The sequence below is a fragment of the Schistocerca piceifrons genome, chromosome 5, assembly GCF_021461385.2.
Source record: "Schistocerca piceifrons isolate TAMUIC-IGC-003096 chromosome 5, iqSchPice1.1, whole genome shotgun sequence".
Classification (NCBI taxonomy): domain Eukaryota; kingdom Metazoa; phylum Arthropoda; class Insecta; order Orthoptera; family Acrididae; genus Schistocerca; species Schistocerca piceifrons.
In genome coordinates, this window is record NC_060142.1 from 258958824 (window position 1) to 258986762 (window position 27939).

Consider the following 27939-nt stretch of genomic DNA (forward strand, 5'->3'; position numbering starts at 1 on the left):
GTGCCTGGCAGAGGGTTCATCGAACCACCTTCGCAATTCTCTATTATTCCAATCTCGTACACCGCGCGGAAAGAATGAACACCTATATCTTTCCGTATGAGCTCTGATGTCCCTAATTTTATCGTGGTGATCGTTCCTCCCTATGTAGGTCGGTGTCAATAAAATATTTTCGCATTTGGAGGAGAAAGTTGGTGATTGGAATTCCGGGAGAAGATTCCGTCCCAACGAAAAACATCTTTCTTTTAATGATGACCAGCGCAAATCCTGTATCATTTCTGTGACGCTCTCTCGCATATTTCGCGATAATACAAAACGTGCTGTCTTTCTTTGAACTTTATCGATGTACGCCGTCAATCCTATCTGGTAAGGATCCCACGCCGCGCAGCAGTATTCTAAAAGAGGACGGACAAGCGTAGTGTAGGCAGTCTCCTTGGTAGGTCTGTTACATTTTCTAAGTGTCCTGCCAATAAAACGCAGTCTTTGCTTATCCTTCTCCACAACATTTTCTATGTGTTCTTTCGAATTTAAGTTGTTCGTAATTGTAATACCTAGGTATTTAGTTGAATCTACGGCTTTTAGATCGGACTGATTTATCGTGTAACTGAAGTTTAACGAGTTCCGTTTAGCACTCACGTGGATGACCTCACACTTTTCGTTATTTAGGGTCAACTGCCACTTTTCACACCGTTCAGATATTTTTTCTAAATCGTTTTGCAGTTTGTTTTGATCTTCTGATAACTTCATTAGTCGATGAACGGCAACGCCATCTGCAAACAACCGAAGACAGCTGCTCAGATTGTCTCCCAATCGCTTATTTAGATAAGGAACAGCAAAGAGCCTTTAACACTACCTTGGGGAACGCCGGAAATCGCTTCTGTTTTACTCGATGACTTTCCGTCACTTACTACTAACTGTGGCCTCTCTGACAGGAAATCACAAATCGAGTCTCATAACTGAGACGATATTCCATAAGCACGCAATTTCACTACGAACCGGTTGTGTAATACAGTGTCAAAAGGCTGCCGGGAGTCCAGAAATACGGAATCGATCTGAAATCCCTTGTCAATAGCAGTCAACACTCCATGTTAATAAAGAGCTAGTTGTGTTTCACAGGAACGATGTAGCTCTCATTTCTATTTTGTGTCTCTCCATGTAGAGATTTTTTTCAGCAGTTCAGATTAACTAGGTACCTCAACGTCGCTTTTATAAATCTGAAACAGTAAGTGGCAAATCTTGTTTGTGGCTGTACGGCTTTCCACTGGATTCTGCTTGAAGATATTTGCGCCACTATATGCCATAAAGGGAATGCTGAGGATCATCATCTGTGGAAAGTTTGTGTGAAAGAATATTGCCTACACATGAAAATCGACATTTTGTCACATTTTTGAATATGCGTCCACTGTTACGACCCATGTCCAGCAAAACAAGTTGATATATGAAAAAGCATGTACTATTTAAAAAATGTTGTAAACAAAGGAACAAGCAAAGATAATCTTTCTTACAGCCTTCTAGACTAATCTGCAGTTCGTTTCGATTGTGTGAACGAAAATTTAACGCGCAAAAAATTTCTAGCGTAGGGAAGGTGTGAATCACAGCGTAGAATGAGGGAGCATGGCAGGCGCAGACGCCCAAACAAATTTTTTTAAAACATATTTTTAGCCAGAATTCTATTATGAAACTTCGTGATGTTACTCTTAAGGAATCAGTCTAATAAATTATGCAGTATAAAAATTCGAATTTACAATTTCGCCCTACATCTGCCCTTAAGGCACAGTCTAAAGCGCACAGACAAACTTTAAACAAATGCAGTATACTCATGAATTATTGTAAGAACCTAATTACACCCACAGAAATGGCAATTGATAAACATTTTCTTTAAATAGATAAAATTATGTATTTTTATTTCAGAAAATACCCAAAGTTCTGGTTCATTGCTTATATTCTTATTACACTCATCATTTTTCCCCTCTTTTGGAAGGCTGGAATGACCCTGGTGAGCAGAAGACTCTAATAGAGTTTACCAATGACAGTACAGGTAACAGGAACCACACGACTCTTCTCCTCGAAAAAATACTGCCCTACGATAAACGATACGTCAACACACACCGCACAGTCACTTTTGCAGAATGAAGTAGTAGCGGTTGGTGTAGGTGCGGATTTTCCGTTGCCCATATTCTGCAGTTCTGGCTATTGGCACGGGATCGCTTAGACGGTGCGAGAGCGTTACGGAGATGCTAAACAAATTCCAGTTGCAGACGCCAGAAGAGAGGCGTTGTGTATCATAGAGAAGTTTGCTATTGAAATTCGAACAACATATTACTTACTCCTACATACGTCCCACAAAATGACCACAACGACAAAACTCGAAAAATCATCCCTAATACGGAGATTTACCGAAGTAATTTTCCCACGCGCCATTCGCAAATGGAACGAGGGAAGTGGGATCGGATAACGGTACCAGACGTAACCTCTGTCAGACGCCGTCAGATGGCTTGCCGAGTATAGATAGAGATGTAGAAGAACCTGTTCCCAATACAGAAATGAATTCAGTCTCTACTCTGTTTCCCTAGAAAATTCCAACAGTACAGCTTAAGTGCTCGTGAACCTAACAGAATGAATACCGGTATAATAGGAATTCCTTTACGGCTGGAATCGTAAAAACGAACTTTCATTTTTTGTGTGCTGATGGCGCAGCTACTCCGGACGGACCAGTAGCTCAGATAATTGATTTAAGTGTATGAAGACGTAGTTTTCATGCAGGAGTGATCTAAAGTCTTGTTGAACTGCATTTCTCGGTTTGTTGTTCAATTTGTGGTTATGTGATGTTTGAGATTTTCTGGCTTCTGTTTGACACTGCTTCTAATAAAAAGGATGAATAAAGATTAGAAGATAGTGTCCCGTCGACGGCAATATTATTAAAAACGGATCACAATCCCGGATGAGAGAAGTAAATCGGCCGTGTACTTTTCAATGCCGCTATCCCGGCCTTCGCCTTAAGTTATTTAGAGAAATCATGAGAGCCCTACATGAGGCCGAGGGGATTTGAACATCTGTTCTGCTGAATATGTGCCCAGCGCTTTACTAACGGGCCACCTCGCTCGGTCACTTGTATTGAGATAGGGACCTCATTCACGGACGAACAGGTTGAGTCAATATCACTATTTAGCCCACCTGTCCCGGTCAGAGAGATCAACAGAACATTATGCCACATACATAACAATAGCTCTTATCGCTGTGGCACGGTTCCTTCCACAAGTTGAACTGTAAGACAGCATCACGCCATGACCCAGTTTGAAGCGCGAGAGTGACGGAATTTTCAGGTATACTGACGCCGTATTGTCGTGTTGCTCCTAATAATATTGACGATATATTGATTTGTACATTGTGAAGCTTAAAGCTATTGAAAGCCAGCGAGAGACTCCAAAATACTGAGTCAGAGACACAATGCAGACCCTCCGAATTGCAGACGCTCTGGGCAGCTGTCCCAGGGAAGAAGTTTCACTTCAGAGAATTAAATGGTAACTCCGTCCACCACCTAGACACTGTTGTAAGGCGTCACAGTGGAATATAATCACAAAAAGTCACATCTTAGCAGAGGCAGCAAGTTCGATACTTGCCCCTGAGAACCGCAACGTCAATGGGTTTATGCAGGTTAGATTGTTACAGTAGCGGTTCTCACTCACGACAGGCTTCAGGACGGGGTCAACTGATGTAAAACAGTGTTGTTGCTGGCCGTAAGAGGAAGGACAGTGACGTTTAGCTTTCAGCTGAACGCTGTTACTACTAAACTTGCAGTTTGTTAATGTAAACAGCAGAAACATCCCTTACCTACCGTTCAGGAGAAGGGGAGGAACTGAATATGGTTGGCCAGTTGCGCCTTGGAGGTGTAGAGCCAGTCATCAGATTGGATGAAGCCTGTAAAGCGACCGTGGATTGGTGAGCGAACTCGTATCGCTCACAGCCTCGAATAAGCCCCCGACCAATCTATTTCTCTTGGAGTGCCACTCTCATAGTTCGTACTTTGCAATGCTGTTAGTGACTGATTTCTGTTGGCTCTCACCACTCAGACATAATTTCGTTGTACAATCAGTTGCATCTTTTGCTTTTTCTAATGTTTAGAATTAGCCTTCAGTGCAGTAGTTAGTCTGATAGCAGTTAAATAGGATTAATCAGACCTCTGAGATCCTTGAACATCCTGCTGCGAGCATCCTATCGAATCCCAAAATCTCCACTGTGACGGATGTTGGCGCTGATACAAGCAACCAACCTACCTTCACTAGAAGGTTGTGTTTCTGCATTTGCTCTTAGCCGCTCGGAAATTGCAGACTGACCCAGAACCATCTGTCTTCCCTCTGTCCTGTGTTAGGAAATGACAAGTGAGGCTAACAACACTCACTGACATCTTCTACAGGTCCAGCGTGGCGGCTTCCGGTATGGGGAAATTACCTGCAGCTGCTCCTGGAAAACTTCAAGTTCCCGTACCGGGCACTGAACGCCATGGCGCGGCGCTACCACACCAAGCTGCTCGGCTTCTACTTCGGGCCGTACCCGACCGTGGTGGCTTGCGACTACGACGCGGTCAAGGAGGTGCTGGCCAACCCACACATACAGGGGCGCGCCAGCAACGTCGCCATCAGGGACCGGGCTTACGGCAAGGATCTCGGTAGGTTTCACTGCCCTCTACACTGCGTATAAATCAGAGTGATTCGCAGAGAATACGAAACGAACAGTGGGTGAAACGATTACATTTTTAAATTAATTTCAGTAAGACATTAACCCTTAATTAATTGCTACAGCAAACCACGCGTCAGAACTTATTGGTTGCACTTGTACATCTTAATTTGTACACTGATGTCAAAAAATTATAACCACGTGCTTAACAGCATTTTAGTCCATCAGCTGGCCCACCTTTGGATCAAAATATAGCAGCGATTCTACGTGGCACGCATTCAACAACTCCTTGGTTGGTTCCCGAAGGTTTCGAGTGGTTGTTATTAAAGTGCAGCTACTTACAGCGATCCAATGTGGGGTGTAATTATTGTATGACAGAAAAACTTGGTAGATATTCTAATACATTAATGAAGGACATATTTACACTGAAAAAAATTCCTATTTTGGCCACCAGGTGTAAATCTGGCGCTGTGAATGCAAGAAAGATGTATACAAATGTTTCCATATATAACCGATTAGGAGTAGCACATGGGCAGAAAGGGTCAAACATGGGAGAAAGTCATAATGTTGATTTTCTTACTAACCGCCACTTACGCAGTTTGTTCAGTAGGAGCACTAGAGACGTCGACGAGATGCTTTACAGCGCCAGATTTATACCTGGTGGCAAAAATTGGAACTAGTTTTTTTCCAGTGTAGATCTGTTTCGCATTAATGTTTTCGCGTTCGAAAGTCTAGCATATTTCGCTACCGTACCATAATTACAGCCCAGCGTGTCAGATGTGTTCTATCGTGTTCAGATCAGACAAAGTTGGTGGCCAAACCTCTACGTGAGTTCCTTATCATGCTTCTGAAGTCACTGTTGCTGGGTTATGGCTTGTTACCATGCTGTTGGGTGCCACCATTGTTGAGGAATACAAACAGAAAGCCATAAAGGTGATCCGCAATAATTTTCTCGTAGTCCACACCTTTCATGGTGTCTTCGGTTACTAGCCCCGGTGAACGTCCACCACAGAATATACGTATACTGCCCCATCTGGCAACATCCGTGAATGTGTTTATGTTTAGAACAGCCATTCGCCTGAATGATGGCGAATCCGAACACCACTTTCGACCTGACATGACAAGAAACGTGGTTTGTCCGACTAGGCAGAACGTTTTCATTGATCCACTGTCCAATTTCGAAGATCCCGTGTCCAATGGAACTGCAATAGATGATGTCGTTGGGTCATTTTGGGAACACATATGAGTCGTCTGTTGTGGAGCTCCATGTTCAACAGTGTACAATGAACGGTGTGAGCCGAAACACTGGGGCCTGCGCTAGTACTGTAGTCTTCCGTCAGATTTTCCACACATCGGCGCCTGTCCAGCTTTACAGAGCGAGGAAGCCTCCATGCCCCACGATCTCTGATGATGTGTGGACACCCAAAATCTTGTCACTTAATCGCCGTCACCTTCCTCGGCTGTACGTCGGTAGTACAGCATTAGTCCTTCATCCACTTTCCACAGACGCTCACGACAGTAGCTTGTGAACAGAGGACCATCTTCGCTGTTCCCTAGGTGCTTTTTCCCAGGCGCCGGATCATAGCAATACTCCCGTTTGTCAAAGTCACTTATGTCAGTCGATTTCCCCTCTTGAGGTCCATGTGGTTACTAGAATGATTGCCGATTCGCCTCTGCTCTGTAAATGTATTTTCCTTGCCGCGTCATGTACCCGCGACGCCTACACGCCACAGATACTGTAAGGCGGCCAGTCATAGAAGGGATGAACCCTGTGGTTAACGAAACCGGGCAGACCGGTATTTTAGGTTACAACCAAAGTACAAACAGACAACAATAAAGAAAAATAGAATAAAAGAAGCTTCATATACACTAAATATGGATAAAGCTAAGAGTAGTATCAATTTATTTCATCAGAATATCAGGGATAAAAAAAATAAAGAAGATGAACTGTTGATGTGTTTCGATTATCTCAAAAACAAGAATGGGACTGATATACTTTGTCTGTCTGATCGCCATGTAACAGTGGCGATGGAAAGTGACAGTGTAAATGGGTATAATTAGCATCTTACACTTGCAGATCTAGCAAAGATAAAGGAGGAGTTGCCATTTACACAAAACAAGGGTATAAATACAAAGCTGTAGAAGTAAGCAAATTTTGTGTAGATCAGCATTTAGAAGTTCGTGCATGTGAACTACAGCTAGATAATGTAGTGCTGATATTAGCAACAGTGTACAGATCCCCATTAGGAGATTGGGAGCGATCCATAAAACAGTTTGATTCTCTATAATGCTGTCTGTCAGACAAAAATAAGAAGTTATTAACCTGTGGTGATTTCAATGCAAACTTTCTAAGTAATTGTGATAAGAAAACTGAACTACATGTGTTATTAATGACATATAAGTTAGAATCAGTGATCAATTTCCCTACATGTATAGGTCAAGACAGTAGTACTCTGATAGATAATGCATTTGTACAGCAAGAGGATGTAAAGCTAACACATGCCTTTCCTGTGATAAAGGGACTATCAGACCATGATCCACAATTGATTAACTTACAAAAACTAGCAGGGTGTGCAGTTCAGAAACCTTTAAGTAAAAGTGTAAGGCTGATCAACTCTGTATCTACAAAGCACTTCAGAGAAAGTTCAAGAAATGTTAATTGGGGGGATGTATATAGTGAGCCAAATGTTAATGATAAATGCAACATATTTCTTGATAAGTTTATATCACTTTTTGAACATTGTTACGATAAAATAATTATTAAATGTAACACCAAACAGTTTTCAAAGAAACCTAGGATTACTAGAGATATTAAAACGTCTTCAGAAAGAAAAAGAAAATTGTATGAGATAGCAAGTATTAGTAAAGATGCAGAAGTAATTTTAGTTTATAAAAATTATTGTAACAAATTGAGAAAAGCTGTCAGAAAATCAAAAATATGTATATTAGAGATGAAATTAACAACTCAGGCAATAAAATCGTATCAATATGGAATGTCGTGAGAAAAGAGATAGGAAAGGTAACAACTGGGGTAGGTAGTATTACTATTAAAGAGAATGAGACGATAATAACCAGCAATACACAAGCAACTAAAGTATTTAACAACCATTTCTTAGGTGTAGGTGAAAAAAGTAGTGTAGTTCGAAAGAAAAAGCTAATCAGTACATGGAAGCGTCAGTTTTAAGAAATCCTTGTCAAACTAATTTTCATCTAACAACCTCTTGTGAAGTAAGGAAACTCATTAAATCTTTGAAAAATAAATGTTCTGTTGGACTAAATGACAACAAAATATTAAAACAAGGTAGAGGAGTTACAGCTGATTTTCTGTGTCACATCTGTAATGCATCACTAACTCAAGGTATTTTCTCAGACATGTTAAAATATGCCTTTGTCCATCCTCTCTACAAAAAAGGAGACACCACAGATGTCAATAATTACTGACAGTAAGCTTGCTTACAGCATTTTCAAAAATCCTTGGGAAAGTAATGTACTCAAGAGTGGTTAGCCATCTCAACAGCAATGGGATACTTAGTAAATCACAGTTTGTATTTCAAAAATGCTGTTCTACTGAAATAGCAACATGAAATTTCACTGCCCACATAACAGAGTCTTTAAATAGTAAAATGTCACCAATACGAATTTTCTCTGACTTATTTAAAGCTTTTGACTGTGTGAACCCTGACATTATGTTACATAAATTACAATTCTATGGTATAAATGGAACAGCATATGAGTGGTTTAAGTCATATCTACAGAACAAGAAGCGAAAAGTTTCTTTATACGGATTAAGTGATATAAGGAAGTTTCCCACTTCATATAACTGGGGTGACATTATATTAGGTGTTCCACAGGGTTCAATCATGGGTCTCCTTCTGTTCTTGATATATGTGAATGACCTCCCTTCTTATCTGAAACAAGGAGCTAAAATGACACTGTTTGCTGATGATACAAGCATCATTATTAATCCAGTAAATGAAACTCCAATTGAAAATGGTACAAATAATGTCTTTGGAAAAGCTATTGATTGGTTTTCTGTGAATCGGATTGCTCCAAACTTTGAAAAAACACAGTACATACAATTTTCAACTGCAGGGAGTACTGTTCCTTCAATAAATGTAACACATCAACAGAAGTCAGTAGTCAGGATAGAGCACGCTAAGTTTTTGGGTGTACATATATATGAGAATCTTAATCCGAAAATTCATCTTTTGGATCTCCTAAAGCAACTAGGTTCAGTAACTTTTAAATCAGAATAATTTCTAATTTTGAGGATATGGAAATTAGCAAACTAACATACTTTGCATACTTTCACTCTCTGATGTCATACAGAATAATGTTTTGGTTTTACTCAACGCTTAGGCACAAAGTATTCACTGCTCAAAAGATAGTGATTAGAATAATGTGTGGGCCTCATAGTCGCACATCTTGTAGGCATCTAATGAAATGGTTAGGAATTATTACAACAACTTCACAGTACATTTACTCAGCAATGTAATTTATTCTCAACAACAAGGACCAGTTTAAAAACAACAGTGACATTCATGGTTATAATGGCAGAAGAAAGAAAGACGTACACTATCCTCTACTTAACCTATCTTGATTCTGCTGCTGTAATACTTTTCGATAAATTTCCAGATGAAATAAAATGTCTGACAGACAGTAGTAATAGTTTCAAAAATAAATTGACGTCATATCTCCTTGACAACTCCTTCTATACCATAGATGAATTCTTGAATAAGAATAAATAAATCTATAGGCATAATATAGGCATTTTGTGCCATTTAAAGGAATGGGGTAGGTAAAAAAAGGATACACTTGATACGTCCCACATCATAACGGTTTCCGTGAGACTGATGAATGGAACACGTAACTAACTAAGTAACTGACATTCAGTTTCGCGGTGGACTGTGGTCATAATGTTTTGGTTGTTAGTGTAGTTACAAAAAAGTGTGAAAACAATCTCGTCTGTACTTTTACAGGAGTGTTCTTCGTAGATGGAGAGCTGTGGAAGGAACAACGCCGCTTTAGCCTTCGGTATCTGCGCGATTTCGGCTTCGGACGTCGTTCTAAACAACTGGAAGCTGAAATAGAAGCTGAAGTGAAGGATTTGCTTGAAATGATCCGCGGTGAACGAGAGGGGGAGGTAAGATTTCGAGGACTAATAAATCCCGTAAACAATCTTAATGTCTCCGATTTAAAATCTGTTGAACGACAGTCAATGAGAGATTTTGTGCGATAACTTGGAGATAAATTGATAATCCTTATTACTAAGGTAATCAGGAAGAGGAAACACGGTTGGCTTGGACACTGGATGTGAAGAGACTGTTTACTGATGGACGCTATGGGAGGAACGGTGAATGGAAGAACAAGAAGTGATTGTAGAAGATACCAGATGATGGATAGCATAATGATAGAAAAAAATTATGACAAAACAAAGAGGGTAGCAAATGATAGGACTGCATTGACAGCTGCAAGTGAAGACCTGCTCTAGGGCAGAGCAATGATAATAACGATGAAGATGATAATGATGAGCACTAAGGAGTGCAGCAGTTCGGTCGTTTCACTACTGTAACGTATGTGTGAGTACAGACATCTGGCCGTGGTACGCGTCGTTGCGTCCGCACGTACAGAGAGATTCCTTGAGGTCGCTGAGCAGCATCGTCATATTTTGACTGAGTGATGTATCTGCCGCTCTCCACCCATCCCGTCGCTCCGTCTTATCCCCTGCTCTCTAGGGCTTTGCGGATGATGCAACAACTGTAATGGATCAGAAGTCGGCCCAGTAACAACAGTTCGCGAAATATAATTACAAAAAAGGAGAAGCTCCTGTAATGAACAATTTTATTGTTAAGTCCCACGTTTTGATGAGCTTATGCAAATGGTGATAGATTTTTACATGACTCTAAATGAAAAAATGTTAATTACATGTTAACTATGTATAATGACCTTCTCGTATAGCGTAACACGTAGTGTGCTATCTTGCAAGACAGAGAGATACCCCAGACCTGAATCGAATGCATGCAACGGATTAACGACCATGGGCTGGTACACCGGCCAGCATGAGTTTGGTTTTTAGATGGTTTCCTGCGCTCGTTTAGGCAAATTTTGGGCTAGTTCCAAGATTCCACCGCCGTTAAAATGCACACGAATAGATAAAAAACCATGAACTATCTGATGTAAGAAAATATTATTAGATATTTGTTATTAAAATATGATGATTGATTGCAATTTGGTGTTGTAATGCAGATTGTCTCAAAATCAGATGTGGTTCTCTCACGACGTGCGCTCTTGCACACATAAAAATTATTAAGCATCAGATTGGGAAGGGGAAGCAACATATAGTTGCTTGCCTCCTTTTCCTGTTTAGAAAGTGCCGTGGAACATTGTGGAACAGCGAGGCTTTGTGCGAGCGATGTGCGATTTGAGAAGTGTAAGTTTGCTAAGAAATTTCCGGACATCAGTCGCACTGAAAATGTACCTAAGGGCCAGTTTAAAACTGAGTTTGAAGAATAATACGAGGGGGGAGTATAAGTAGTATGTTAACGTCGACCTAAACTGTTCTGTCCACACAATGACACGTCGGACACGATTGGCTAAATATATATACACTGCTGGCCACCGTAAATGCAACACCAAGAAAGACAAGAGGTAGCACAACAAAATTTATTTTGTAGATAACATGTTGACCAAGTATCAAATGATTACGTTTACAGACGTCTGTGACATGTGGTTCCTGCCAGAATCATTAGCCAGAGTAGCCGCCATTGTTGGAGATCACCGCTGCCATACGTCTCGGCATTGAGTCAAAGAGACGTTGGATGTGTTCCTGGGGTACAGCAGCCCAAGCAGCTTCCACACGTTGCCAAAGATCATCTGGTGTGGCAGCTGGGGATGTAATCTGGGTCACTCGTTGAGCAACCATGGACCACATGTTTTCTATCGGCGAAAGATTCGGAGAGCGAGCAGGCCAGGGAAACAATTCAATCTGGTTGGACAATGCGTGCCACGTGTGGTCGCGCATTATCCTGTTGAAATATGGCTGTGGCCGAACCCTGAAGGTAAGGAAGGACAACTGGCTCCAGCATCTCGGATATGTAGCGCCGGCTATTTAAAGTACCGGCAACGCGTACTAGAGGCGTGCGAGAGTAATATCCAATACCGCCCCATACCATAATACCCGGTGCAAGACCAGTGTGGCGGTGCACAATGCAGCTGTCCAGCATCCTCTCTCCACGGTGTCTCCACACTCGAATCCGACCATCGTGGTGCTGCAGACTGAAGCGTGCCTCGTCGGTAAAGACAACGTCATTCCATTCTGCCGTCCACATCCGTCTGTCATCACACCATTGGCGACGGAGACGTCTGTGGTTCTGCGTCAATGGTAGACGAAGCAATGGACGTCTTGCGGACAGACCACTCTGCTGTAAACGGCGTCGAATGGTACGCGCAGACACTGGATGATGCGTTACAGACGCAATGTGCTGTGCTATGGTTCGGGATGTCACTGAGCGATCCGTCACTGCCATGCGCACAATTTGCCTATCAGCACGTGCAGTGGTGCACCGAGGTGAATGCGATCGACCACGTCGGTCCGTCGTACCCTCCTGCATCCAACGGTCACATATCCGCATTACAGTTGTTTGGTTTCGTCCAACACGACTAGCGATTTCTCTGTATGATAATCCACAATCTCGGTAAGCCACTATATCCTTCCTCTGTCGAACTCGGATACTTGATCAAAAGATGTTCGCTGTTGTCTACGAGGCATAACTGATCGTCTTGTGAAACAACCATAAGGTAAACAGACGTGCCGAACGTACACTCGTCGAAATCGCCAAGCCTTTAATGGCGCTATGAGGTGGCGCCACAGGTGCGCGTGATGTGCGTCTGCGCTGAAATTCAAATCAGTTGCATATCTCATCGCTGCAAACTCATGGTGTAAATTTCACTCGATTCGGATGCTTCCTTCAGGGTGTTGCATTTACGGTGGCCAGCAGTATATATATATATATATATATATATATATATATATATATATATATATATATATATATATATATATCACACATACTATTCTCACATGCAACAAAATAACAGTATTTATCAATAGATTTAAACAAATTACAAATCTTGTAATGACGCCTATGTAATGGTGCGCCAATATTATACAGAAGACAAAAAGAGAGTGATATCGTCCGGCAGCGGACGATGGGTTGCGCACTTGTTTTTTGTAATATTCAAATGTCTTCAGAGCCTGTCTTTAATATAGATGTATTTACATGCGCACTGAATTAGACTATAGTTTCTTTGGCGCGTCACTAGCGCTGGACTCATTTCTCCTTGTAAATCGTCAAAATACATCATTACATGCTTAGTTAAATATTATACATTGGCAAATAGATGGCTCTTGGCCTCTTTCATTACACAAATCAGTGTTTTATGTGACGAGATTTGGCGGTGTGAAAATACAACATCTCAACTTACAAGAAGTTATGCAAATTAGTCATAAAATGATGTCCAAACAGGTATCGATAGAAAATGGAAAATCGTTAACTTTGGCGGCCGTTGGATGAGTGATTGACGCTGCAGCGCAATTTCACACCGCAGCTGGCAGGGACAGCAAACAGGGGACATGTCGATACCAGGGCATGAAGTTTTTACGAGTTTCATTCCGTGTCCCGAGAAGGACAGTAACTACGCCTGGCAGACAGTCGCGTGAACAATAGTGTATATGCATATGTCAGCACTTGAGAGAAAACGTGTAGTTGGGCTGAAAGAAGCCGGTTGAAGTAATTGGCGAATCACTCGACGTTTGAGTGGGAACAATCCCATTATTGACGATGTGAATGGGTGAACGACGGCCGAACACAGCATAAAGAAGTAATCGGTCGGCCTAGAGAGATGGCAGAACGTGAGGGCCGAGTAATCGCGAGAGAGGCACTCAGAGTCCCAGACTCATCATTATCATTGATGTGACTGGTGCTTCAGTGACAGCAACGACCATTAATAGGCGCCTCACAGAAATGGGGCTGAGCGCCTTGAGACGACTACGATGGACTTCTGTACACCAACAAGCCGTTTGCAGTGGTGGCGCGCATATTCGACCTGGAATCTCATTGAATGGAATAGAATTGTCTTCAGTGATGAGTCCCACTTTGGACTGAGCTCCGATGACCAGTGAAGGAGTGTCCTGAGATGCCCAGACAGCGGTGGGATACCAAGAGATACAGGCCTAACTATCGCCATACGGCACGACAGCCACGAGTGACGGGGTGTCATTTCATTTCATAGCAGGATCCCTTTGGTCGTCATCTGCGACGTGCTTACAGCACAGCGGTACGCCGCCCAAATTCTGGGTCCCGTTTTGTTGCCCTTCATGGCGAACCATCCTCGGCTTACATTTCAGCAAGATAATGCCCACCTACACACTGCTTATCTTCATCGTTGCCAAACCCTATACTGGCCAGCAGGATCGCCGGATCTCTACCAAACTGAGAATATTTGGAACGTTATGGGCAGGACCCTTGGGAATTTGACGATCTAACGCTCTAATTGGACAGAATTCGGGACGAAATCCCTCAAAGGACATCCAACAACTCTATCAATCAATACAAATCCGAATAATTGCTTGCATAATGGCCAGAGGGGGACCAACGCATTATTTACTTGTAGAATTTGTGAAGCTCTTTTCTATGGGGAAATCGTCCGGTTTTTCTAAATTGTACTTATTTGTTTTTCGGTACATGTACATCAAAGCTATCGTTTTACAGCCCATTCGGATAACTGCTTCGTCGCGCGTGGTTAGTTTTTGTCTTAGAGTGTACTGCCATCACAATATTACAACTAAAAAGCAAGGTATTAGTGTAAAATTTAAATTAATAAAAATCTCAGAGTCGCGTTCTTAAGTTCTGGTGATGGCGTTGACACAAGCGAAACATTGATAGGCATAATTCCATTGAACTGCTTCAGTACACGCCGTTAACAGGGAGTACTTTGCAGTATGCAGGTGCCGAGTGGTGGTGACTGAGAGCGGGTAGGCACACCTCGAGTAACAGTTTATGTGTCAAAGGAGGTAGCCCGAGCTAGACTTGGGCCGACGTGTACTGACGCTACCAGCCGAAGGTCGTTGTGCTCTGGACCGGAGTGTTGAGCTGCCTGTGAGCAGTAGCTTACCTTAACTCTTATCTAGCAGTGAGCAAGTATCCACACTAGAAGAATTACCTTCCACTAGCGTTACACAACATTTGCTATGAGTGTATCCACATGTCTGATAATTCACTCTTTATCTTGACAGTTGGGGTGTTTATCAGGACTTTTTGTTTCCTTTGCATAATATGCTCTTTTCTACTACACTGAAAGAAACACGCTCTTCTCAAGAATGTTCCTTTCTAAAAGCATTCCCTTGTAATCTTAAGTAACGTTTAGTTTCGCTTAGAACTGAACATTTCTTCTCTGTTGAGTCATAAATTTTCTTGTTCTCAAGCAGAGGTATTAAAAATTGCTGACCATGTACTGCGCATATCGCATAATGTGGGGTATAGAGCAAATACAAGACTTGAGTCGGCTTCCTCAGACCTGAATTAGCAATGGCTTTTCGGAAGGTGCCTGTAGTGTCACCGGCCGCTGTGGCCGAGCGGTTCTAAGCGCTTCAGTCGGGAACCGCACGCCTGCTACTGTCGCAGGTTCGAATCCTGCCTCCGGCATTGATGTGTGTGATGTCCTTAGGTTAGTTAGGTTTAAGTAGTTTCTAAGTCTAGGGAACTGATGACCTCAGACGTTAAGTCCCATAGTGCTTAGAGCCTTTTGAACCATTTGAACCTGTAGTGTCTTTGTCCCAATCAGCACCACTCCCCACTTTCCCTGATTCAGATTCAAAGTGGCTTGTGGATCCTTCCCACAGAAACATCACAAGCTTTTAGTAACATTCCCAGATTACTGGGTTTCGAAATGTGTATGAATTCCTAAGAGACCAAACTGCAGAGGTCATCGATCCCTAGACTTACGCATACTTAAACTAACCTATGCTAAGGACAGCACACACCCTCATGCCCGAGGGAGGACTCGAACTTAGATATTCCGTGTCCAGTATTTTACACATCTTCAGCTACTGTACTTGTATATATCGAAATAATCAGTAACGAGCTGCATAAACGAAATTCAGTGTCCTTAACCGGTTTCTGGCACTTAGTGTCCTTCTTCGACTATCGCTTATTTGCGAATGTCAACAATAAGATACATGCAGCATATTTCTATGCTCATGTGGTTCATAGATTCTGTACAAAAATGGTATAAAGAAGTCAAATAACAAGTTCAGACATCGTGCCAGTTCTGGTGTAATGTCGGCATTTTGTTTGGTTGTTGTATACAGTTTTCGTACAGGCAACGTGAACCACATGACCACAACAGTAGTCTACATGCATCTTATTGTTAAATCGCAAATAATGCGATACTTACGACCTTCTGAAGAAGAACGCTAAGTGCCGAAACCGGCTAATGAAATTAAATTTCTGATTGTTTCGATATATTCCGTGTTCAGTTCACAATACAAGGTGTCCCAGGTGCACTGGTCAATATTACGGGGTATGACACCAATGATTACTTAAACAAAAGACCTCTAATAAATATGGTCTCAAAATTGCATACCTTGAACAGTTATGAGAACTTCCTCATTTTCCATACTTCTACATAAATACCTACTACTGCATCCACTTTGCATTTCTTACTATGGGAGGAGCCAGCAATGACAAAGACAAGAAAAAATGTCTTAGAAAAATGGACTCTAAAATGATACCTTAGGAGCCACGAGTATTTGTTCAGCCGAAGACCTGTGTTTCACCGTAGCGAAGATGAGCAAGTGCTCACAGCTCTTAAAGTATGCACATTACAACCCATGTTTAGTGGACTTTTTTCCTTGTTTTGGCCAATACTACCACCTCTTAAAATATTGGAAGCAAAGATTTTGCATTAGAAGAGATTTGTTTCATAGTATCAAAGATGAAGTAGTGATGATGGCTCTTAAGGTGTGTATTTTAGAGTACGTGTTTACTTCAGGTGATCGTTACTGTCGTATCGGTGCATATTGACCGTTCCTCCTGCGACACCATATACAACGCAAAATTCACACAGGTAAATCAACCGATGACGTCCATCATGACACAGGTGAAACAGTGAAGCGCCCTTGCGCGGGATGCTCACGTAGGGAAGTAGCGGCAAGAAGCGCGATCGCTGTTTACATCTACATCTATGCCTCGCAAATCATTCTACGGTGTGCGGTGGAGGTTACTTCGTGTAAAGCTAATACTTGCCCTCTTTCTTCCTGTTCCAGAAGCGAATCAGGTGCGGGAAGAATGAGTGTTGACAAGCCTGTGTACGGGTGCGAATCTTACTTTTACATTCACAGTCTTCTCGCGAGTTGTATGTAGAAGGATGTGGTATGTCGATTCTTCTACGAACGTCACAAGGATGCTCAATGTTCCTCATGTAGCGTTTGCCACTGGAGTTACATTAGCACTTCCGTGGCGCTTTCCTTCTTAAAAAGGCACCAATGAAGAAACGCAGATCCCTTCTTTCAATTTATTCAGTTTCCTTCGTCAACAGTGCATGGTAAGGAACACAACGAGTAGTAATAGTCAAATATGTGTCAAACAATGGTTCTGTAAGGTACGTCCTCCGTTGGTGAAATGTGGTTTCTGCGATTTTCTAACAACGAATTTAAGGTCGGCGTAATCCTTTTCTACGGTTAGGTTCACTTAAATTCGTTGCGTATGCTCCCTTCCAGACATTTAACGGATACGAGTATTTCCAGTAATTTTTCTCCAACGGTGTAATGAAACAAAAATCGTTCTTTCTGTCTGTTTATATGTAACACGTTACATTTGTTTATGTTAAGGGTCAAATGTTAAGCCGTTAACCTAGCGTAGATCATCTGTAAGTCTTTCTTCGTTACAGTTGCCACTTTTCTATACATAACAGCTTGATCCGTGGACAGCCTCAAGAAGCCTGCGACAGTATTCATCAGATCAGTTCTATATACTGGGAACAGTAACGAGCCTGTATCACTCTCATGGATTGCGCCCAATGATATTTTAAGCTTTTCTGTCAGGATATGCCCCGGTGCTGTTTGGTAGGAGTGCCTCAATCCAATCACATATTCGTTCTGATATTCAGCTCGCTCCACTCATATTCTGTTCATTTCTTGACAATTTTGAAGTGTGTCTAACGCTTTCCAGCAGCCAGAGAATGGGACGTCAGTCTGAGCGCCGGTGAAGACTTCCTTCTTGGTCTCGTCTGCATCTTTTTGTGCACGTTCCTTACATTGTGTGGAGGAGGATACTTCTGGTAGTAGTGTCCCTTACCTGTACCATTCGCCAATGGTACTTGGGAAGAAGGACAGTCGATAAACCTTCGTATGAGCTCTAATTTCTCTAATTACGTCGTCGTGGTCATTTCACAAGACATAAATGGGAGAAAGTCATAAGCTTCACGATTCTTCTTCGGTGTGCGCTCTCGGAATTTTAACTGTTATGTTTTACGTGATGCACATTGTCACTTCCGCGTCGTCTGACACTAGAGTTCGTCGAATATATCTTCGCTTACTAAGCAAACCCGTAATCAAGTTTATTGCTCTTCGTTGAATTTTATATATCTCTTACACTAATAGAAGCTGGCTATGTCCCAAGCAGATGAGCCATACTCCACAATCGGCCTGAGGAGTGTTTTGTAAGCCGTACTGTGGTTAATTAATTATATTTCGTTAAGATTCTCTCAGTGAATCTCAAGTTCGGATCTGTCTTTCCTACATTTAATTTTATATGGAAATGTCATGTTATATCATGTCGTTTCATGGAGCGTACAATTGTTTCATGTTTATGGAATCCATGTTGATTCCTACTGACCGTCCGCTGTGGCCGAGCGGTTCTGGGCGCTTCAGTCTGGAAACGCGCGACCGCTACGGTCGCAGGTTCGAATTCTCCCTCGGGCATGGATGTGTGCGATGTCCTTAGGTTAGTTAGGTTTAAGTAGTTCTAAGTTCTAGGGGACTGACGACCTCAGATGTTAAGTCCCATAGTGCTCAGAGCCATTTGATTCCTACTGAGAAAGGCCATTAGCTGCTCTGAGAAAATGACCCGCGAGAAATTGTCGGTGCACACGACTCGCCACGCCTCTTCTTTGCATTCCTGTTCCGAAAATCGTTGACCCCATACCAGGAGAAGTATCGGCAGCTACTTTGCACTTCATTTAGTGCCGACTCTACAGTATGAACTACCACTATTTGCGGTTTACACAAGTTTAATCTACTGACGTTGTGCTACTTATCGTCTAAGTCTGACTGCCAACATTTGCCGCTAAGACTTGGACACTCATATTTCGTATACACAGAGGGCCCCCTGTGCCCCTCGCTCTTCTGACAGAAGACATCTCATAGGATAGTCTGTAGTCGCGACAATCTTCCTCATTATTGTTATACACAGCGACAGCAACAAGCTAAGACGCCAGCAAGATACACTATGTGATCAGAAGTATTCGGACACCTGGCTAAAAATGACTTACAAGTTCGTGGCGCCCTCCATCGGTAATTCTGGAATTCAGCATGGTGTTGGCCCACCCTTAGCCTTGATGACAGTTTTCACTCTCGCAGGCATACCTTCAGGCGGGTGCTGGAAGGTTTCTTGCGGAATGGCAGCCCATTCTTTTCCGGAGGCTGCTCTGAGGAGGGGAATCGATGTCGGTCGACGAGGCCTGGCACGAAGTCGGCGTTTCATATCATCCCAAAGGTGTTCTATAGGATTCAGGTCAGGACTCTGTGCAGCCCAGTCTATTACAGGGATGTTATTGTCGTGTACCCACTTCTCCACAGGCCGTGTATTATGAACAGGTGCTCGATCGTATTGAAAGATGCAATCGCCATCCCCGAATTGCTTTTCAACAGTGGGAAGCAAGAAGGTTCTTAAAACATCAATGTAGGCCTGTGCTGTGATGGTGCCACGCAAAACAACAAGGGGTGCAAGCCTCCTCCATGAAAAACACAACCACACCATAACACCACCGCCTCCGAATTTTACTGGGCACTACACACGCTGGTAGATGATGTTCACCGGGAATTCGCCATGCCTACAACCTGATATCGTATCGCCACATTGTGTACAGTGATTCGTCACTCCACACAACGTTTTTCCACTGTTCGATCGTCCAATGTTTACTCTCCTTACACCAAGCGAGGGATCGTTTGGCATTTACCGTTGTGATGTGTGGCTTATGAGCAGCTGCTCGATCACGAAATCCAAGTTTTCTCACCTCGCGCTTAACTGTCATAGTACTTGCAGTGGAGCCTCATGCGGTTTGGAATTCCTTGTGATGGTCTGGATAGTTGTCTGCCCATTACACGTTACGACCCTCTTCAACTGTCGGCGTTGTCTGTCAGTCAACAGACGAGGTCGGCCTGTACGCTTTTGTGCTGTATGTGCCCTTCACGTTTCCATTTGACTATCACGTTGGAAACAGTGGACCTGGGGATGTTTAGGAGTGTGCAAATCTCGAGTACAGACGTATGACACAAGTGACACAGTCACCTAACCACGTTCGAAGTCCATGAGTTCTGCGGAGCAGCCAATTCTTCTCACGATATCTAATGACTACTGAGGTCGCTGATATTGTGTACCTGGCAGTAGGTGGCAGCACAATGCACCTAATATGAAAAACTATGTTTTTGAGAGTGTCCGAACACTTTTGATCACATAGTGTACACTGTTGAATACGGTGTCCGATTAATGCGAATAGCTGAAACTTTTTTTTTTTTCGTCCGTACATCGGAGCTTCCGTGGTGCTTCGCGAACTTGCAGCAGCCGCCAGAATCCACGAGCTCTTGGCTGTGTGCCGCGCGCTCGACAGATGTCGCGACTTAATGCTCTCAGGATTTTATTGGAACGTGTTGTTGACAGACGAGAATAATTTTCTTCTCAGTTTCTTTGTCAAACCATTTCGAAGTTAATTAGCTAGCTGTGAATTCCATGACCTTAGCCGTGTTGGGTACAGATAGATCTACTACTCAATAGTGGCATACGAATGTCTGTGCCGGACCGGCAATCGAACGCGAGCGGTCACCTTAACCGTTTCGGCTATCCGTGCACTCTCTCCGGAGCGACCCAAACCTGCATGTGTCATACTCTTTAATAAAGTATGATGTAAGGATGTAGGCTGATTTGTCCACTGAACAGTTCCATACTCAAACTGGCTGCATACATGGCAAGCCGGCGTCAGCTATTTCTAGGGTTGCAAACAAGTGTGCACTACCCAATTCTTCCCAAACAACTGGTGCTTCACTGTGATGGGCGAAACTACTTTGAAGCAATAGTGGTTGGTGAGCATATGATAGTGTTTCGTTATGAGTTACCAGCTTCACTGCGACAGTGTGTGTCGCTCGAATGTTTCACGTTTACTGGTAAAACGTGTAAGGAAATGACGCTGGGAACTCAAGATAATAAGCAGCTTGTATGCATCGATGGCCCGCCGATGATAAAACAAGGCCACTAAGCCGTAGGGCCACACGCTCGCTGCGATCCTCATCACACGTGGAATTCGACTGAGTTTGTGGTAGGAGAAGCGACCATCGCCGTCGACCCTGAAACTTAAGCCATGATTACCTGCTTCAGGACAACTCTAGCTGTCCCATTGCTTAGGGAGCTGTTCTTTGTTGCGCAATTTCTCGTACACCGTAAATCTTCTTCTACATCTCCATCTACTTCCATGCTTTGCAAACTATTTTGAATAGCAATGCATTGCATTTTACCACAGATTACGTTTTCTTCCTGTTCCATTGGCATAATGAGAGTGGGAAAATGACTTATTAAAACCTCTGTGCAAGCTTTAATTACACTACTGGCCATTACAATTGCTACACCACGAAGATGACGTGCTACACACGCGAAATTTAGCTGACAGGAAGAAGATGCTGTGATATGCAAATGATTAGCTTTTCAGAGCATTCACACAAGGTTGGCGCCGGTGGCGACACCTATAACGTGTTGACATGAGGAAAGTTTCCAACCGATTTCTCATACACAAAACAGCAGTTGACCGGCGTTGCATGGTGAAACGTTGTTGTGATGCCTCGTGTAAGGAGGACAAATGCGTACCATCACGTATCCGACTTTGATAAAGGTCGGATTGTAGCCTATCGCGACTGCGGTTTATCGTATGGCGACATTGCTGCTCGCGTTGGTAGAGATCCAATGACTGTTAGGAGAATGTGGAATCGGTGGGTTCAGGAGGGTAATACGGAACGCCGTGCTGGATCCCAGCGGCATCGTATCACTAGCAGTCGACATGACAGGCATCTTATCCGCATGGCAGTAACGGATCGTGCAGCCACGTCTCGATTCCTGAGTCAACAGATGGGGACGTTTGCAAGACAACAACCATCTGCATGAACAGTTCGACGACGTTTGCAGCAGCATGGACCATCAGTTCAGAGACCATGGCTGCGGTTACCCTTGACGCTGCATCACAGACAGGAGCGCCTGCGATGGTGTACTCAACGACGAATCTGGGCGCACGAATGGCAAAACGTCATTTTTTCGCATGAATCCAGATTCTGTTTACAGCATGACGATGGTCGCATCCGTGTTTGGCGACATGGTGGTGAACGAACATTGGAAGCGTGTATTCGTTATCGCCATACTGGCGTATCACCCGGCGTGATGGTATGGGGTGCCATTGGTTACACGTCTCGGTCACCTCTTGTTTGCGTTAATGGCACTTTGAACAGTGTACGTTACATTTCAGATGTGTTACGACCCGAGGCTCTACCCTTCATTCGATCCCTGCGAAATCCTAAATTTCAGCCGGATAATGCACGACCGCATGTTGCAGGTCCGGTATGGGCCTTTCGGGATACAGAATATGTTCGACTGCTGCCCTGCCCAGCGCATTCTCCAAATCTCTCACCAACTGAAAACGTCTGGTGAGTGGTGGGCGAGCAACTGACTCGTCACAATACACCTTGATGAACTGTGGTATCGTGTTGAAGCCGCATGGGCAGCTGTGCCTGTATACGGCATCCAAGCTCTGTTTGACTCAATGCCCAGGCGTATCAAGGCCATTATTACGGCCAGAGGTGGTTGTTCTGGGTACTGATTTCTCAGTATCTATGCACCCATATTGCGTGAAAATGTAATCACATGTCAGTTCTAGTATAATATATTTGACCAATGAGTACCCTTTTATCATCTGCATTTCTTCTTGGTGTAGCAATTTTAATTGCCAGTAGTGTATTTATGCACACAAAAAGTTGAATATGTCACATTCAATTGAAAATAAAAGTGTTTGGGTATGTGTCTTATTTCATGCCTTATGAGCCGGCCGCTGTGGCCGAGCGGTTCTAGGCACTTCAGTCCGGAACCGCGCTGCTGCTACGGTCGCAGGTTCGAATCCTGCCTCGGGCATGGATGTGTATGATATCCTTAGGTTAAGTTAGGTTTAAGTAGTTCTAAGTCTAGGGGAGTGATGACCTCAGAAGTAAGTCCCATAGTGGTTAGAGCCATTTCATTGAATCATGCCTTATGAATGTGTATCATCAGGGAAAGACTTCTGGGACACTCGGGAGGTGTCCCGTCAGAGTACCAGGATTCCCAGAGTGTTCCAGCAGAAGAAACGTTTGAGGACTCCGCTAACAGTGCGCCGTGTGCCGGCAGGGCGTGGTGCGCGCGTGCCCGGCGTCGGGCGGCCGGCGGCTGCTGCTGCCCGAGGCTCTCTTCACGGCGACCAGCAACTGCCTGCTGCCCGCGCTGTACGGCGGCCGCGCGCCGAGGGAGGCTGACGCGGCGACGCGCGCCCTGGGCCGCGCCGGGCTCGGCTTCTTGCGCTCCACCGACGCCACGGGCGGCTTCGTCACGCTGCACCCCTGGCTGGCCGCGCTCTGCCCGCGGCTCTCCGGCTACCTCGACACCGTGCACAACAGCGACCACTTCCGCTTCCGCTGCGAGGTGAGCTGCGCAGGGCATTGCGCCTGGCCTATACAGGGTGTTACAAAAAGGTACGGCCAAACTTTCAGGAAACATTCCTCACACACAAATAAAGAAAATATGTTACGTGGACATGTGTCCGGAAACGCTTAATTTCCCTGTTGGAGCTCATTTTAGTTTCGTCTGTATGTACTGTACTTCCTCGATTCACCACCAGTTGGTCCAATTGAAGGAAGGTAATGTTGACTTCGGTGCTTGTGTTGACATGCGACTTATTGCTCTACAGTACTAGCATCAAGCACATCAGTACGTAGCATCAACGGGTTAGTGTTCATCACGAACGTGGTTTTACAGTCAGTGCAATGTTTACAAATGCGGAGTTGGCAGATGCCCATTTGATGTATGGATTAGCACGGGGAATAGCCGTGGCGCGGTACGTTTGTATCGAGACGGATTTCCAGAACGAAGGTGTCCCGACAGGAAGACGTTCGAAGCAATTGATCGGCGTCTTAGGGAGCACCGAACATTCCAGCCTATGACTCGCGACTGGGGAAGACGTAGAACGACGAGGACACCTGCAATGGACGAGGCAATTCTTCGTGCAGTTGACGATAACCCTAATGTCAGCGTCAGAGAAGTTGCTGCTGCAAAAGATAACGTTGACCACGTCACTGTATGGAGAGTGCTACGGGAGAACCAGTTGTTTCCGTACCGTGTACAGCGAGTGCAGGCACTATCAGTAGCTGATTGGCCTCCACGGGTACACTTCTGCGTATGGTTCATCCAACAATGTGTCAGTCCTCCATTCAGTGCAAATGTTCTCTATACGGATGAGGCTTCATTCCAACGTGATCAAATTGTAAATTTTCACAATCAGCATGTGTGGGCTGAAGAGAATCCGCACGCAATTGTGCAATCACGTCATCAACACAGATTCTCTGTGGATGTTTGGGCAGGCATTGTTGGTGATATCTTGATTGGGCCCCATGTTCTTCCACCTACGCTCAATGGAGCACGTTGTCATGATTTCATTCGGAATACTCTACCTGTGCTGCTAGAACATGTGCCTTTACAAGTACGTCACAACATGTGGTTCATCCACGATGGAGCTCCTGCACATTTCAGTCGAAGTGTTCGTTCGCTTCTCAACAACAGATACGGTGACCGATGGATTGGTAGAGGCAGACCAATTCCATGGTCTCCACGCTCTCCTGACCTCAACCCTCTTGACTTTCATTTATGGGGGCATTTGAAAGCTATTGTCTACGCAACCCCGGTACCAAATGTAGAGACTCTTCGTGCTCGTATTGTGGACGGCTGTGATACAATACGCCATTCTCGAGGGCTGCATCAGCGCATCAGGGATTCCATGCGACGGAGGGTGGATGCATGTATCCTCGCTAACGGAGGACATTTTGAACATTTCCTGTAACAAAGTGTTTGAAGACGCGCTGGTACGTTCTGTTGCTGTGTGTTTCCATTCCATGATTAATGTGATTTAAAGAGAAGTAATAAAATGAGCTCTAACATGGAAAGTAAGCGTTTTCGGACACATGTCCACATAACATATTTTCTTTCTTTGTGTGTGAGGAATGTTTCGTGAAAGTTTGGCCGTACCTTTTTGTAACACTCTGTATATTACGAAATCCCTCAATTACATTGTCATTAAAATTGCATAAGCTTGGATTAGGGAAGGATGGACAAGGAAATCGGTCTTGCCCTTTCAAAGGAGCCATCCCAGCATTTGCATGAAGCAGTTTAGGGCAATCACGGAAAACGTAAACCGGGATTACTGGACACGGCTTTGAACTGTCGTGCTCCCTAATGCGAGTCCCGTGTTAAATGCGCAGGAATGCCTAATATTAATGTTGCTATATTCACACATATGTAATTGCTTTAAATAGCACAGCACTTTTCATCAAAATTTAAGTAATAAACTTTCAATTAGTAACCTGATAAGCATTGAAAATCCTTATCTAAATATTTAACATTTAAGCTATAAAAATATCTCAGACAAGATATGAAATAGTTTAAACACTTAGCAATATGTAATCAGAAAATAGGTAATCGTTCTCTATTACTACCTATACCTGACCTTAATTAACACAAGCTCGTTTTGACCACACGCCACTACTTTCGATTTGCGAAGTACACCAGTCACCAGAGTTTTCTGAAGAAAAGACGTAAAAGTTTCACTTTACCTTGCGGTGTCATGTTCTCAACAGTAACACCGACAATCAGCATCCATTAATTTGTATATGAAATTTCAGTGTGAGCCGGCGAACGATTTTTTATTCAAATAATTACCAGCTTTTATTACTGTAAAAATCTTTGGTTTAAAACATTGAAACTATAAGGATGTTGATTTCGTAAATACATAAATAAACACACGAAATAAACATTTGATTTATAAATAATCAGTATATTATCACTCAACTTACAGTTCTAATTAGATCATGGCTTATACACGTTTTCCTAATATGGCTTCCCTGCTTGAAGTCTACTTTACGTTGTAGAACAGACAAAATAACACTGTTACTGTCGTAGGTAAGTTCAAATAAAACTGTCGAATTTCAGGTGCTGGCGAGCTATTTCCAAGCTTATTTAAAAAATGCTACTGAAATGTGAAGTGGCAGATTAATATCTGTGGCTCTGAATGCTACAGGATCTTCAGTTGTACCTGTAACCAGCAATATGTCTCTCGCAGCTTGCAGATCCCTGCGATCCACAATACAACTGGCATTTTGTTCCACAATAAGTCAGAACAAACTTCTCTCTTAACACACAGTTTAACTGCACTTTTTATAAAATAGTACTTTATTCAACAGACACCCGAGGCTGATTTTACCAGTGCTCGAATTTCATCACGCAAACACCATACAAGCGCACTGTGCTCACACTACTTCTAACTACTTAGACAATCTTTGTTCGAGGGCTGTCTCTTCTCAAAAAGGGCGGGCTACCACCGCTCAGATTAATATGCAGGAAATCCCTTAACAATTATTACATATTTCTAAAGGCATGACTCTTTATAATAGACAATACATAAGTTTACAGTCTTTCTAACACTCTAAGCTTTTTAATAAAATAATCCGAACCTAATATATTTAATGATTTCTTAATATACTTTAATAAATGTATAACTTAGATTATTTTCCATTTCTATCATGGAGTTGCAGCACGTTACGGTGATTCGTAACCCATCCATTTTTACAGCCACAGTGAGTAATTGCAACCGCTATATGGCATGAGCGTCTACATAGGGCATGTCTCATACAGCGCCTCTTTCAGTGCTAACGGACGACTGCTTCACAGCCAAACGTTACTTTTCAAACTTATGATGAATAAACATGAACAATTTACCTGGTCAAAATTTGGTTATTCTGTTATCTAAGGTATTGTTTAGTGTTTTGATGATACCTGTATCGTTACACGTCCTTGCAGACAGTCTAAGCGCTCTGTAGCCAGTACGCCAGAAAAGCGCGACGAAATTCCCGCCAGACATCACAGAGAGAACATCTCAAAGATCGTAACTCACTGCAGTCTATACGTATTACAGAAACATCTTTGCTAAGTGTATGAAATGACTAGCTCATGAGATAAAGTAAGAAAAAAATGGATAAATTGAAAGTAGTTATTTCACAGACACCTTCAAAGCTACTGTTTGTATTTCTCGCCATCATTTGCAAACGCAGCGTGTGTTTCATCCGAGCTGCCTCCTAAAATCTATATTTTTTAACCTTCTGTTCTTTCTCTTACAGCAAATGGTTGATGAACATAAAAATACATTGTGTGACGATGACATGAGAGATTTCATTGATGTCTATCTGAAAGAGATGATGAAAAAACAAAAGACTGAGGAACCAACATTCTTTTCAAGTAAGTACGCATTTCTCTCAAATCTATGAAGAAATGAATAACATAAAGTTAATTTAAAAGTAATCAATTACAGGAACGTCTATTTCCCGAGCAGTCTCTCTCTATGTAGATATCTTCGTAGCCATCGCTCACTATTCTCAGATACGAATGAACACCATGTTCGAAAAGGACTGAGTGTATAAACTTTCATATCTGCTTTCATATCTGTTGCTGCAGCCCCAATTAGATTTATTTTCCTTACATTACAAGTGAAAGAACATGTCATGCTAGTTGTCATAGTGAAATATTGAAGTCTATCTGTAGCTACGCTATAGTTTGCAGGAATTGTAACAACAATAGGAATACACGTGACAGAAATGAACTTCATGCCACAGAGAAGTGACATGGCAACGCACAAATCATTAACACTGGAGACAAATTGAAGCACCAG

General features: G+C 43.1%; 1 protein-coding gene across 1 annotated transcript in view; it reads left to right on the forward strand.

The window, feature by feature from the left end:
- LOC124798509 (probable cytochrome P450 304a1) overlaps positions 1-27939 on the forward strand; it is a 104428-nt gene that overhangs the window by 7135 nt on the left and 69354 nt on the right. Inside the window, exons 2-5 of the mRNA XM_047261948.1 lie at positions 4412-4663; positions 9651-9814; positions 23361-23651; positions 27392-27509. Of these exons, the coding sequence (XP_047117904.1) occupies positions 4412-4663; positions 9651-9814; positions 23361-23651; positions 27392-27509 (825 nt within the window). The remainder of the gene's footprint in view (positions 1-4411; positions 4664-9650; positions 9815-23360; positions 23652-27391; positions 27510-27939) is intronic.